The sequence below is a fragment of the Lynx rufus genome, unplaced genomic scaffold, assembly GCF_022079265.1.
Source record: "Lynx rufus isolate CCGP_SWC_20201006 ecotype Redwood Valley unplaced genomic scaffold, mLynRuf1.p SCAF_2, whole genome shotgun sequence".
Taxonomy (NCBI): domain Eukaryota; kingdom Metazoa; phylum Chordata; class Mammalia; order Carnivora; family Felidae; genus Lynx; species Lynx rufus.
In genome coordinates, this window is record NW_025814834.1 from 55,696,321 (window position 1) to 55,712,266 (window position 15,946).

General features: G+C 40.4%; 1 protein-coding gene across 1 annotated transcript in view; it reads left to right on the forward strand.

Annotated features, from left to right (window-relative positions):
* The first annotated feature begins 13,733 nt into the window (after window positions 1-13,733).
* PDE11A (phosphodiesterase 11A) overlaps window positions 13,734-15,946 on the forward strand; it is a 385,818-nt gene continuing 383,605 nt past the window's right edge. Inside the window, exon 1 of the mRNA XM_047084228.1 lies at window positions 13,734-14,645. Within this exon, the coding sequence (XP_046940184.1) occupies window positions 13,734-14,645 (912 nt within the window). The remainder of the gene's footprint in view (window positions 14,646-15,946) is intronic.

The window sequence follows — 15,946 nt, forward strand, 5'->3', positions numbered from 1 at the left end:
AAAACAACATACCATTTAGTTTTCAAGAAGAGTAATTTTTTAAATTAAGCCCTTGTGTCTCACACGATGTTGTGTATAATACAGCATGATTTTGAGAGCATTTGCTTATTCTCCCTCATCGTCACATTCTTCTAAAATATTAACATGGGGAAGAATTTAGAATCAAATTTCCTTCTCTATATTTGTCACTCAGTGATCATTACCATCTACTTTTGAGTTTGAAATCACAGTTTCATGCAGTTCTTCAGCTTTAATTCCTCCTTCTCCACAAAGTGGGGACTCATTGAAGCACAGAATATTATGGTAGTAGAGGCAGGTGTGAGTGGGGCACCACTGTAGGGGTGGGGTGTTGCATAAGGGCACAAGAGCTGATGACAGGCACTAAGAAGGCAGAGGAAGGAGTGCAGAAAGGGGCACTATTTATAAAATTGGGGGGGCGCAGATCTCTCACTTTCAGTATAGTTTATTTGCAGAACCATTTATTTCACTTTACCCAAAGTGAAATTCATTAGGTTTATTACCTGATGTTCAAGTAATTGCAGGTGACAATTTCCCCAAGTGTTTGATACCTATGTAACATAGGTCACTTTTTTCTAGCTCCAAATAACAGTTTAGTTTCCATTCCACCAACTCTCTGGTGCTGAAGATAGGTCTACAGAGCAGCACCCTACTTCTAGGTCTCATTTTCTGTATTAGTCAACTTTGCTATTGTAACAAAACCTTATGGTCTTGCAACAACAAAACATGTATTTCTCATTCACAGGAAGTGTAGCCTGTGGTCAGCTGTGGCTTTGTTCTAAGTGTCTTCACATTCTGGGACCCAGGTTAAAGGGGAAGTACCTATATGGGACATTCCCATTCTTGGGACAGAGGGAAAGATCTAAAGCCCTGGAAGAAGCTTCTTCATAAAGCTTCTGCTCAGCTGTGGCATATATTACGTGTGTTCACATTCTAATGACCAAAACATGTAAGTGGCCAAGCCCAAAGCCAGTGAGGTGAGGAGGTATACTCTCCCTGCAGGAGGAATGTCAAGTCACATAACAGTAGTATGTCATACTGTTAGAAGGAAGAGGTAGTGAATAATGGCAAACAAGATACCACCTACCATAAGTATGTGTAAGCATTTCCTTTTCTCATATTTTCACTTCAAACAGTCGCTCTCTTGGCCCAGCCTCTTTGCTCTTTTATTTACCTGTTGCCTGGGCCAATCACACCCTTGATGCTAGCTTTGCTCTATTTTTTAAAAATTATCTTCGTTGAGGTATAATTGATACTATGTCAGTTTCAGGAGTAAAACGCAATGATTCAACTATATGTATATATTGCAAATGGTCACTATAGTAAGCCTAGTTAACATCCATCACCACACATGGTTACACTTTTTTTTTGTTGTGATGAGAATATTTAAGTTTACTCTCTTGACAACTTTCAAATGTACAGTGCAGTATTATTAACTATAGTCACCATGCTATACATTTCATCCCCATGACTTATTTTAAAACTGGAAGTTTGTGGGGCGCCTGGGTGGCGCAGTCGGTTAAGCGTCCGACTTCAGCCAGGTCACGATCTCGCGGTCCGTGAGTTCGAGCCCCGCATCGGGCTCTGGGCTGATGGCTCAGAGCCTGGAGCCTGTTTCCGACTCTGTGTCTCCCTCTCTCTCTGCCCCTCCCCCGTTCATGCTCTGTCTCTCTCTGTCCCAAAAATAAATAAACGTTGAAAAAAAAATTAAAAAAAAAAAAACAAAAAAAAAACTGGAAGTTTGTACCTTTTGACCCAGTTCATACATTCCCCCTGCCTCTGGCAACCACCAGCCTGTTCCCTGTATCTATGAGCTTGGTTTTTTTGGTTTTGTTTTTTAAGATTCTACATGTAAGTGAGATCGTACTGTCATTGTCTGATTTATTTCAGTTAGCATAATGCCCGCAAGGTCCATCTATGTTGTTGCAAATGGCATGATTTCATTCTTTTCTATGGCTATATAATATTCCATTGTATGTATATACCACATTTTCTTTATCCATTCATTCATCACTGGACACTTCAGTTGTTTATGTATCTTGGCTATTGTGAATAATGCTGCAATGAAATGGGGGTGCAACTTTTCAAGTTCTTGTTTTTGTTTTCTTTGTCTAAGTACCTAGAAGTGGTGTTGCTGGATGATATGATAGTTCTGTTGTTAATTTTTAAGGAACTTCCATACTCTTTTCCATAGTGGCTATACTAAGAGTACACGAGAGTTCCCTTTTCTTCACATCCTTGCCAGCATTTGTTATTTCTTGTCTTTTTGATAATAGCCATTCTAACAGGTGTCAGGTGATATCTAATTATGGTTTTGAATTGCATTTCCTTGATGATTAATGATGTTGAACACCTTTTTATGTACCTGTTGGCCATCTGTATGTCTTTTTTGGAAAAATATCTTCTACCCATTTTTAAAAATTGGATTGTTTGTGGGTTTTCTTGTTTTTGTTTTTGTTTTTTTGCTATTGAGTTATACGAATCCTTTAGAAATTTTGATTATTAGCTCTTTATTGGTTATATGATTTGCAAATATTTTCTCCCACTCAGTAAGTTGCTTTTTCATTTTCTTAATGATTTCTTTTGCTGTGCAGAAGCTCTTTAGTTTGATATAGTCCTACTTATTTATTTATTATTTTTAAAAATTTATTTATTTTGAGAGAGAGACAGAGAGAGAATCCCAAGCACGCTCTGCACTGTCAACACAGAGCCAGATGCAGGGCTCGAACTCACAAACCATGAAATCATGACCTGAGCCAAAACCAGGAGTCAGATGCTTAACCAATTGAGCCACCCAGGTGCCCCTCACTTGTTTATTTTTGCTTTTCTTGCTTTGCTTTTCATGTCATATTAAAATAATCATCTCTAAGACCTATGTCTTAGAGATGATAGGAGCCTACCATCTATGTTTTCTTCTCGGAGTTTGATGGTTTCAGGTCTCACATTTAAGTCTTTAATCCATTTTTAGTTAATTTTTGTGTATGGTGTAAAATAGTTGTCAGGTTTTACTCTTTTATATGTGGCTGTTCAATTTTCCCAACACTGTTTATTGAAGAGACTGTCCTTCCCTTGGCTCATTTGTCATAAATTAATTGACCATATATGCATGGGTTTATTTCTCATCTCTCTGTTTTGTTCTGTTGATCTATATGTCTGTTTTTATGCCAGTGTCATACTGTTTTAATTACTACAGCTTTGGAATACAGTTTGAAATCAGGGAGCATGATTCCTCCAGCTTTGTTCTTCTTTCTCAAGATTGCTTTGGCTGTTCAGGGTCTTTTGTGATTCCACACAAATTTTAGGATGAAAATGCCATAGGAATTTTGATAGTGCATTGAATTTGTAGATTACTTTGTATAGTATGGATCTTTTAAAAATACTGATTCTTTCAATCCTTGAGCATGGACTATCTTTCCGTTTATTTATATCTTCTTTAATTTTTCTCATTAACGTCTTGTGGCTTTCAACATATAGGTCTTTCACCTTTTTGGTTAAATTAATTCCTAGGTATTTGATTCTTTTTGATGCAATTGTAAATGCAATTGTTTTCTTCATTTCTCTTTCTGATAGTTCATTATTAGTGTATTTAACTACAGAAGATGTTTGTGCACCAACTTTGTATCCTGCAACTTTATTATATTTATTAGTTGTAACAGTTTTTTGATGAAATATTTAGGGTTTTATATATAATATCATTGTATGTGCAAATAGTGGCAGTTTTACTTCTTTCTTTCTAATTTGGATATATTTTATTTCTTTTTCTTGCCTCATTGCTTTGGTTAGGACTTCCAAAATACTGTGGCAAGAGTGAGTGGGCATCCTTGTCTTATTCCTGATCTTAGAGGAAAAGTTTTCAGCTTTTCACCATTGAATATTATGTTAGCTGTGGACTTGTCATATATGTATGGCCTTTGTTATGTTGAGGTACATTCCCTCTATCCCTACTTTGTTGAAAGTTTTTGTCATAAATGGATGTTGAATTTTGTTAAGTGCTTTTTTCTGCCTCTGTTTAGATGATTGTATGATTTTTATCCTTCATTTTATTAATGTGGTATATCACATCGACTACTTTGTGGATGTTGAACCATTCTTGCATCCCTGAAATAAGTCCTACTTGATCATGGTTTATGATCTTCTCAATGTATTGCTGAATTTGATTTGCACCCTCCTTTTATTTTAGTTCTTTGCATGAAAACCAAATCACTCATTGTGAAATTTTCCTTCAATTTTTGTCCTCCTTTTGTTCTGATATTAGATCTACACTTTCAATATTAATACTAATTGTGAATTATTATTGAATGCAAACAATATCATATGGCATTTAAGAACATTAGTGATTTCTTGTATAGATTTTTTTGTTTTTTATACTCGAGAAATAGTATCTTGTATTGTCATCTGTATTTTAGTATAAATATTCTGTCTCCCTGGCTAGACTGTAAATATTCTTTGAGGAAAGGGATGTCCTTCCGTTATTTTATAGCTTCAGTGTCTAACTCAGCTATTGGCTGTTTAAGATACTTGTAGGTAAGTTACTTTATAAAGATTCAAGATGGTTTTAAAATATTGAATCTGCTCATATTCTTCTAAGTTTGAGTTTCTAAATGTAGAGAAAATAGTTTGAAACAGTTAAAAGCCAATCAGTTTATTTTATCAACAAATCATTCTTTTTTTTTTTTTTTTTTTAAATAAACCTACTACTCTTTCAACGTTTATTTATTTTTGGGACAGAGAGACAGAGCATGAACGGGGGAGGGGCAGAGAGAGAGGGAGACACAGAATCGGAAACAGGCTCCAGGCTCTGAGCCATCAGCCCAGAGCCTGACGCGGGGCTCGAACTCACGGACCGCGAGATCGTGACCTGGCTGAAGTCGGACGCTTAACCGACTGCGCCACCCAGGCGCCCCAACAAATCATTCTTCAGCAAGATACTTTGATTATTGTTAGTTTTTCTTCTCAGATAAAGTATCTATTGATTTTTAAGAAGAATAATATCTAAAACACTTATGGCATGATATTGTAGCATATTTTTTACTTTTTTTGAGTAAATTTGACATCTAACATTGTGTAAATTCAAGGGGTACGTCATATTACTTTGATATATTTATATATTATATAATATGGTTGTAGTTGTAATGATATTTATCATATTACATACTTATAGTACAATATTATTGTCTATTCAGTAAACTGCATTACATCTGTGGCTATTTTAGTACTTGTTACAAGTTTGTACCCTTTAACACCATCAATCTTATCCCTGCCCTGTTACCGCTGGTAACCACTGTTTTACACACACACTCTCTCTGTTTCTTTTTTTTTTTTTTTGATATATGTCTGACTTTTTTAGATTCTACATATAAGTGATATCATGCAGTACTTGTCTGATTTACCATATGAAGCTTATTTTTCTACCTTCATTGGTCATTACTGTTCACCTAGGTATCTTTGAAATTTAAAAAATTTACCTTATAGGTACTTATTATTCTTTAATACAATGAATGCAACTGGGCTTATAGCTCTGAGTGGTTTCAATTTCTAAATTAAAAAAAAAGATAAAGAGATAAAGAATAAGGAAATGTGCTTTAATGTAAAAGAAATTTTTTTTTCAAAAAAATTTTTTTTAACGTTTATTTATTTTTGAGACAGAGAGAGACAGATCATGAATGGGGGAGGGTCAGAGAGAGAGGGAGACACAGAATCTGAAACAGGCTCCAGGCTCTGAGCCATCAGCACAGAGCCTGACACGGGGCTTGAACTCATGAACCGCGAGATCATGACCTGAGCCGAAGTTGGACACTTAACTGACTGAGCCACCCAGGCGCCCCTGTAAAAAAAAATTTTTAATGGAGAATGAAATACATCATGTTGGGTTGAGTAAACACCAAGTATTAAATGATTTATAGTAGATATTTGACCAAAATGTGTGGAAGCAGGAGGACAGATCACACTGGAAGACAGAACACAGCTTCATTCTATGAAAGCAGATAAAACTTCATAGAGGGTGTGACACTTCAAATAGGTTTTATTGGAGAAAAGAAGTTTGAGAGGCAGGAAAGGGGAGAAGGGCATTTCAGGAGAAAGCCCAGAAGAGAGAAGGGATCTGCATGCTTGGAGAGTATACAGCAGGGAATAGCAGAAGATGAGAAGGAAAAGAAGAGAGATGGACAATAGAGGTACAGTGATGAAGGAACTTACATTAGTTTCTCAGGGCTGTTGTAACAAATTACCACAAACTTGGTGGCTTAAAGCAACAGAAATTTATTCTCTGGCAGTTCCAGAGGCCAGAACTCCAAATTCAAGATGTTGGGAAAGTTGATTTTTTTTTTTTTTTTCTGGATGCTCTGAGGGAGAATCTATTCCATGCTTCTTTCCTAGCTTGTAGTTGCCAGCAATCCTTGATATTCCTCACTCCAACCTCTACTTCTGTCTTCACATTGCCTTCTCTGTGTGTCTCAGTCTTCTATTCTATATCTTATAAGGAAAAGTGTCATTGGATTCCTGATTATAGGATAATCTTGAGATCCTTGGTTATATCTACAAAAATCCTCTTTCCCAATAAGATCACATTCACAGATTCTGGGAGGATACATGTTTTGGAGGGTTATCACTCAACCCACTACATGTCTTTGACAAGGACTTAATCCTATAAATAAAAGTTTATAGGCAAGGCTGTGCCATTATTACACTTAATATGTGGAAGATGACACTGGTAGAAAATGGACAAATGATGAAGACTTGAATTAAGTCAAGTGAGTTTAGAGAAGAGAGGCTAGATTCAAAAAGAAATTTCTGAGGTAAGTATACCTCAGATTGAGTGTGTAAGATGGGGAAGAATGAGAGTGATCTTGGGAATGATAAATTTGGGTTGTCTGTGAGACATATAGGAGCAAATGCTTTGTAGCAGTTGGAAATGTAGGTTGGGGATTTAGGAGGGAGCTTGGGTGGTTAACTGTTAAATCAGTGGTGTCCAATAAACCACACCTGTGAGTATTCACATTCTTGTCACTCCTCTGACTCTGTACTTGGCTATATGATTGGCTTTGGCCAATGGAACATTACCAAGTATGATGCAAGTTTGATAAGCCTTTGTACAGAAGGGCAATGTGGCAGCAGCACTTTTTATATGAAGGAGAAAGTAACTTTCACCATTTTGCTAATGTAATTTACCCCGTGTGGCATATAGGCATCCACACAGTTACTTTATAAATTTATTATTCTCTTGTGAGTTACTGTGGGTTATAAAATTGTACTGGACTAAGGTGAAATCACTACTAGGATAAGGAATAACAACTTAAACATAGATAAATGTTGAAATTCTACACAAATAGAATGGGGGAAGAAGGTGCTTACAAAATTTAAAACCAGGTAAGGCACCTGCAGTGGTTAATTTTATGTGTCAAGTTGAGTAGGGATCAGAGTACTAAGATTAAACATTGTTTTGGGTGTCTCATCTCTAGATGAGATTAGCATCTGAACTGAAGGACTCAGTAGATTGCTCTCTCCAGTGTGATTGGGCACCATCCATTCATTCTATTGAAGGCCTGAATAGAACCAGAGGTGAAAAAAAGGGAATTCAACTCTTTTCCTGCCTTACTGCTTGAGATGGAACATCTCATCCCCTCCTGCCCTTGGACTGGGATTTACCTTATTTAGTCCCCTTGTTCTCAGGTCTTTAGACTTGGACTGAATTACATCACTTGGCTTTCCTGGATTTCTTTCTTTCTTTTTTTTTTTTTACATTTTTTAAAATGTTTATTTATTTTTGAGAGAGACAGAGACAGAATGCGAGTGGGTCAGGGGCAGAGAGAGAGGGAGACACAGAATCGGAAGCAGGCTCCAGGCTCTGAGCTGTCAGCACAGAGCTTGACACAGGGCTTGAACTCACGAGCCATGAGATCATGACCTGAGCAGAAGTCGGACGCTCAACTGACTGAGCCACCCAGGCGCCCCTGGCTTTCCTGGATTTCTAGTTTGCAGACAGCAGATCATGGGATTCAGCCTCCATCATCATGTGAGCCAGTCCATCATAATAAATCTCTCTCTCTCTCTCCCTCTCTCTCTCTCTCTCTCTCGATGGATAGATGGATGGATACGGATATATTACTTTTTGGTTTTATTGGTTCTGTTTCTCTAGAAAATCCCAAATACAGCTCCTTGGGTTTTGGATTTGACATAGAACATGACCAACTTCTGATGTTAAATTCCTATAAAGATAAATATAAATATCTCTGTGGAACTTACAGTTTAGAGACTTTTAATCTTTGGAATTGGAATAACCCTTCTTTTGTTTGATCCTGTGGACCTCTATCTCCTAAAATAATAATATGCCAATTTTAACTTTTTTGAAGTGAGTGTTTAATTTTGGAAATTGCTTCAACCTATCTGATGATGCCTATTGATCACACAGTGAAAGTCTGTTTTAGGAGATGGAATGATTAGGAGACACACTTAAGAAACAGAAGTTCATTGGGTCAAGAGATTGGTTTCAAGTTCTGGGATGTTGGTAAGGGTGGGATGGAACCAGGAGCACATCAGAGGTTGTGCTTAGCAGATGACTGGAGGAGTTATGTGTCTGCTCTAGATCTCAGTTTCCACATGTGGAAAATGAAAGTGGAGTATTAGATGATCTCTACAGTTCCACCTAATGCTAAAATATAACAGCTCCCTTTGGAATAACAGAAGTTATCTTGTATGGAAGCCAATGAGTGATCAATAAATGCTAATTGACAATGGCAGTGATAAAGTAATGAATACTTGGATCAAAAAAGAAGCCCTTGTTCTTGAAAACTACAAATAGGAAGGCCCTTTTAGATTTTCCATTCTCCAATGAGAGGCTACTTGGTCAATATATACAGCTTGGTAGAAAGAGAAGGGGTGGCTAGAGAGGGAGTCAACAGAGCATCTTTCTTGAACTGATTGACTTATCATCACAATATCATACCTTTTCAGGGTTAGTGCCCTTCAGGGTTCTGTTGACTGCAAATGTTGTTGTAGAATCTATTATAGGCAGTTTTGATGGAATTAGCAGACTTACACAGAAAACGGCGGAATTACAGAAGATTCTTTGGAGCTATAGCATCCAGAATTTGATAAGAGGACTTCTTCAAGGTTCCATACTGGGCCAAATATTTTCTACTTGTCTCCCCATAGCTTATACAGATCCTTCTTTGTCCCTGCTATTCTCTGCCTAGAAAGGATAACCTATATGGATTCTATCAACAAGCTCTAGCACCCTCTAGCTCATAGTTGGGTCTGGTCATGCTAGGAGGGAGGGAAAATGAGTTCAAGGTATTTGAGGTCAACTTGAGCTGTTGATGTCCTTTGACAAGCTGTCACTACTCCTCTGAAGGTAGTTGCTACTATATAAGCCCCCTGTCCTTTGGGTCCTGGTGACCTTCCTCTTCCTTCTCCCATTAGGTCTGGGGGTGGTGACTTCTCTTTTGCTGCAAGTCCCAAGTTTATTCACTGTCCCAGTGGTTTGTCTATATTCTACCTTGGTAATCATTCTCCTTGTAAATTAACCCTCTTGAAATTACTTTGTGCTCTGTTTTTCTCTTGGGACCATGACTGATACACATACTATTCTACGAACTGAGAATGAAAAGGAAATGGCAACTGGGGCCACATCAACACACATCTTATCATGCAGCCCTCCATTGCAGCCTTCTGGACTACCTTACGAGTATTTTTGGTCACCTTCTCGCTTCTTTCCTCAACCATTGACTCCTTCATTGATCCCATAAATCAAGCAGGGAATAAGGCTGCAGCCAATTCAAAACCAAGCTTGATATGCTCAATTAATTTTCCCACTCTTCCCAGTATTCTTTCTCTACTGCCACTCCTCTTGGTACTGTAGACCATGGAATCCTCAAAGGCAGAGGTTTTGTCTTAGTCTTCTTTTGTCCCCAGAGCCTGGAATATGATAAATGCTAAGTAACTGCTTTTATAATGAAAACATAGAAGATAGAATTAAGGAGATGACTGCTTATTAAACCTTCTATTTCCAGACAGACCAGGACTGGTCTACTTCTCTTCCTTCTTTGAGGATGCTCAGTGCTTTTCTTACTTCCATGTACAACATTGCTGCTGTATTATAACCAGTCATGTGTTGGTAAATGGTTTTTGTTGTTGTTTTATAAGTTTTATTGAGATATAATTCACATATCATATAATTCACCTATTTAAAGTTTACAATTCAGTGGACTTAAGTATAGTCACAGAATTTTGTAATCAGCACCACAATCAGTTTTAGAACATTATTTTCATTATCTCAAAAAGAAACTCTCCCGGTTAGTGGTCATCTGTTTCTTCTTTGTCTTCTCTCCCCTCACCTTCTGGCAACCACTAATCTACTTTCTATCTCTTTGGATTTGTTTATTGTGGACATTTCCTATAAATGAAATCACACAATATGTGGTCCTTTGTGAGTAGCTTCTTTCACTTTGCTTAACATTTTTAAGGTTCATCTAAGTTGTAGCATATCAGAACATGTATACTTCCTTATTATGGCCAGATAATACTCCATTTTATGGATATAACACATTTTATTTATCCATTCATCAGTTGATGGACAAAATTTGTTTTCACTGAATGTTGGTAAATGTTTAACAGCTAGGAATCTGGAAAAAAAAAATCCTGATGTGTAGCACTTGTTGATTTCCATCATGTAAATAAGCCCTTCATGGCTGATTGCAAGCTACATAATGTCACTGAACATAGAGTTGGAAAGAGCTGCTAAAATAAAATAGGCTCTTGTGAGCCCCTGCAAGCCAGTTCCAGCATACTACCTTGACCATCTTTACTGATATTTCACTCAAGTTACCAGAGATGGGATCACATGCAGTGAGGTTTCCATACACTATTACTTTAGGATAATAACAATGATTATATAAAAGTAATACAACAGCCAACATTTATTGAGCACTTCCTATGTATCAGGTACAGTGCTAATCATTTTTTAAAATTTAATTCCTGACCATCACTATTTCCTTAGTAGCCTGCATCTCCAAACTACCAATATTCTGTGCTTGATTCACTGTCTTCTTAATTACTCCAAATGCATCGCATCTCACAATTCTTGCACTTGCCTCCTCTACCTGGTACATTCTTTTCCCTAGATATCAACATAGCTCCTTGCCTCATTTCCACCAGATCTCCACTCAGGTGTCCCCTCCTCAGAAAGGTCTTTCCACTACCTCATCCCTTATCTAATCCTTTGCCAAGTTTTGTTTTTCTTCACAGCACTTGGTGCCAATGTTCTCTTATTCTCTATATTTATTTTCCTATTTGTTTATTGGCTGTCTCCCCACCATAATGTCAGCTCCACGAAGACAGGGTCTTTGTTTTGTTTACTGTTGCATTTTAAATGCCAAGGCCATGTTCTTAATCATGCTGACTAAGCTGGGAAGTGTGGAATTTGTGCACAAGGGCCTCTCTTCCCCCTGTCTGCTCCTCCTGGTGCTATCAGAGGAATGTTTAGAGAACATTCTGCCCTAGTCCCTGCATCTCTGTTACTAGTCCAAATCCTGCCATAGATGAGACTCAGCTGACACAGGTGGAAGACAATCCAGTGATGTGGCTAAGAGTGTGCCTTACTCTGGAGCCAAACTAAATGGATTTGCATCCCAGTTTTGGCACCCACTGTCTGTGCACCTTGGGTTTAATACCCAACTTCTCAGAGTTTTTCCATCTTTAAAATGGGAGAAGATTCCCCATCTCATAAGTCTGTTTTGAGGATTAAATTAATCTCTTAATTTAAAGTGATTGGGGCACCTGGGTGGCTCAGTCAGATAAGTGTCTGACTTCGGCTTAGGTCATGATCTCACAGTTGTGAGTTTGAGCCCTACATCAGGCTCTGCACTGACACTGTGGAACCTGCTTGGGATTCTCTCTCTCCCTCTCTCTCTGTCCCTCCCTTGCTTGTACTCTCCCTCTCAAAAATAAACATTAAAAAAATAATAAAATAAACTGATCAGTGCTGGAACATCTGGATGGCTCAGTAGGTACAGCATGCTGATCTCAGGGTCATAAGTTCAAGCCCCATGTTGGGTGTGGAGCCTACTTAAGAAAAAAATAATAAAGTGATCAATACATAGTAAGTGCTTGATACACCTTGTCTTCTTAGCTCTGAGGACATCTTCTGGCAGTAATCTTTATTTACCGTGTAAGTCACGCGTATAAGCCTGCCATGTGGAAAACTGTAAAAAGTCACTACTTAGCTCTTTATTCTATTCCCCTAATTGCTAGCATTCTGTAAGAGCACATCTAGATTGTCCTGCTGTCAGAGGGAACTGGATAGTTCCTAGTCTGCTTTTGCTTCTCACAAAAGAGGAGACCTCTGAGCATCAAGAAAGTGTAATCAGCCTGCCATTCTTTCCTGGGAAATCACCTATATTTAACCACTAGGTTTAGAAAAGCCCCAAGGGAAACTTGATGTTATTCTCAGTCTAGCTAGCAGAGACAAGCCATATCTGGAGCATCCCTGGGTCTGTAGAAAGAAAAGCCTCTCACAGAAGAGAAATCCTTGCCCACGAGACCTAGGATGTTGGGAGTAAAGGAAGCGTTGGTGGCTTTGCCAGACTGAGTGGAGAAAGAAGGAAGAGATGGTAGGTCATTCGTGAAAAGAGGAGAAACCACCCAGTATGCAGGACTGGCTTGGAAAGAAGCCCCCTGAGGCCCTGAAGCCCACCTTGCTATGTGCCCCCTGCTAGGCAGTGTCCACCTAATCCAAGGGGCTGTATTTTTACACCCTCCCTGCATGTACCACCTTTCTCCACTTCCTCAGTCAGGTCCATGAATTTGGTTAAAGTCGTAAGTCAGATGGGAAACTTCACTTGCTAATTTCGGGGAAATCCAGTTCCATTAATATTTACTGAACGCCCACAAGGAGCTGGGCAGTATTAGTGGGCAGTCCCAGGAATCCTAGGAACCAACAGTGCACAGTCGCATCCCAGAAAAATAATCTTCCCTGTCTCTGAGCATCCTCATTTCCTTGGAGTCAGCTTCTGGGTCTGATCCCTGCAAAACACCAACACTTTCCCTGTACTTGGGCTCCCACTGGGCTCCCCTGGGGCCTCCTGGAAACGCCGGGAGGATTAAGGGGTGGGGAATTGGGAGGGCTAGGGAGGTAAGGAAGGGAGGAGGGGGAAGAAACAAGGTGCATTTCCCCCTTTAATCGTGTTCCAATCAGGAGTCGGCCCTTTTCCCGGACTCCGATTCCGGCGGTCCAGAGAATCTTCCAGGAACCGCCTGGCATCCTGGGCGGTGGAGTTTGGCTGGTCCGGGCGCCGGAGCCTCCCTCCTCCCACCTCTTCCCTCCCTCCGGGCTCCGTGCCTCACTCAGGGGCGTGTCCTGCCCTACCTCCCTTTCACAGTGGTCCACTCATCCGGTTACAGCGGCAGCGGCAGCAGCAGCAGCCTGAGCACGAACAGCGATAGCTCCGGGTTTCCAGACGGGAACTGTGGCCACGGCAACAGCTCAGTGGGGGGCACCTGTGCGAAGCAGGAGTAGCAGGGCGAGGGGGTGGGGTTCTTGCCAGCCACTCTCTGAGCCCGAAGGAAGGGGCACCTCCCAGCTGAGATTCCAGTGCTCAGCAGAATCTCTCACCGAACTGGGAATACTGGTGGGGACAGGCATGTGCTGGACCAGCTAGAGGGCTGGGGTAGGTAAACATTAGGTCCAAGCGTAGAGTGGCAGTGAAGCTGTGTCTGGGACCATGACGGCCTCACACCTGGACTTTGGGGAAGTGGAAACTTTCCTGGACAGACACCCAGAGTTATTTGAAGATTACCTGATGCGGAAGGGGAAGCAGGAGATGGTGGAGAAGTGGCTGCAGAGACACAGTGAGAGTCAGGGGGCTGTAGGCCCAAGGCCCGCAGTGGCCAGCACCAACAGCTTGGCTCACAGCGGTGGCAGACGCAGCAGCAGTGTTGGTGGTGGCCCTGGACCAAATAGCTCTGCCAACAGCCAGCCCACTCTGGGTGGCGGGGACTGTGGTGGGGTTCCCCTGAGTCCCAGCTGGGCCAGTGGCAGCGGGGGCGACGGGAGCCTGCAGCGGAGAGCTTCTCAGAAAGAGCTAAGGAAGAGTTTTGCTCGCTCCAAGGCCATCCACGTGAACAGGACCTACGATGAACAGGTGACCTCCCGGGCCCAGGAGCCCCTGAGCAGTGTGCGGCGGAGGGCACTTCTCCGGAAGGCCAGCTCCCTGCCCCCCACCACAGCCCACATTCTCAGTGCCCTGCTGGAATCCAGGGTGAATCTGCCTCAGTACCCCCCTACGGCCATGGACTACAAGTGCCACCTCAAAAAGCATAATGAGCGTCAGTTCTTCCTGGAACTGGTCAAGGATATCTCCAATGACCTTGACCTTACCAGCCTGAGCTACAAGATCCTCATCTTTGTCTGCCTCATGGTGGATGCTGACCGCTGCTCTCTCTTCCTGGTGGAAGGGGCAGCTGCTGGCAAGAAGAGCTTGGTCTCCAAATTCTTTGATGTGCATGCAGGAACCCCACTGCTGCCCTGCAGCAGCACAGAGAACTCAAACGAAGTGCAGGTCCCCTGGGGCAAAGGCATTATTGGCTATGTCGGGGAGCATGGAGAAACGGTCAACATTCCTGATGCCTACCAGGTAGGACTTTGCATTGTCCCCCTTCCAGAGCCCCACTGGCTTGGAAGCTAAACCTTCTGTTACCCCTTGGCATCCAGGAACACATTAATTTAGACTCTTTGCAGCACTAATCTTGCTACTTTTAAATTCCTTCTGAGTTTAGACCAGTTAGAATGTTACTACACCATCATTGATATAATGGTCTTTTCCTAACCCACAGGGCTTGTAAACATTTCATATATCACAAGGACTACATTTTGCAGTCAGTAATATCACATGTTTCTCTGTCAAGATTCCTTGTCCTTAAGAATATCAGTGTATGGTTTTAGAACGGATTTGTGAGGTGCTAGGAAAAAGTGTCTACTCCAGAATAGTAGTGTTAGTCTGAAGAAAATGGTATGTTGGTGTCTCTGATGTCTTTTGGGACTGTAATAAATTTCATTCTCTTTCAGGGTTGGACAGGGAACAGAGTACTGAACTACTTTCACATCCCTTTACCTAGCTTAAAGTTGCATGCATTTCAAGGTAGGGAGGAAGAGGAAAAGAGGAAGAAAATCAGGGGAAGAATGGGCCTCTGGCTTATTTGTGGCTTTTTAATTGTTTCTGTTACTGAGTTTAGAGAGGCTGGACAAAATAGAGGGATTATTTATCTTTGGGTTTGAATACAGCATTATCTGCAGCCAGCTTTTGACAGGACTGAACAAGTAGGCTTTTAGTTTGTGAAATGAACAAAAATTGATAATTTTTTAGCAATTCCAAAGGCAGTCAGCAGGGAACACATGCTACTTTCAAGTGGAAAAGGAAACCCAACATGCTGTTTGCTGGTATTTCTAAGCGTTTCATTTTCATAGTGATTTGAATGTGATACTAGGTACCAGATCTGAAAGCTAGTCCTGATTCTTCAGTATCTATTCACTGAACATGATAAACTGGATGTACTTTCTATGAGACTTTTCAGGGTTCATAAGAATTGAAAGTTCTTAGCCTTGGTTATGAAAATTTTGTGGTCATTTAATGAGCATGTCTTCCAGCGTCTAATAGAGCCACCTGTTTCTCGAGAGTTTGGTTGCTGTTGATCAGAATAGCAAAAGTGGTGGGAGGGGCACTGAGGGTAAAACTTTCTTTATTTTATCTGAAAGTTGACCATTTTACATAGAAAATTGACTGGCTTGTACTAAAACCGAATTTCACATTTTTTGTGATGTCTGTCAGTATAACACTTTCATAGTAAGGGATGCCAGTCAAAATAACAATTTTCATTCACCTTTTGTTATTGATTAGGTGTGTTATTCATTATATCCTTCTTGAAGAGATAGTTTTAG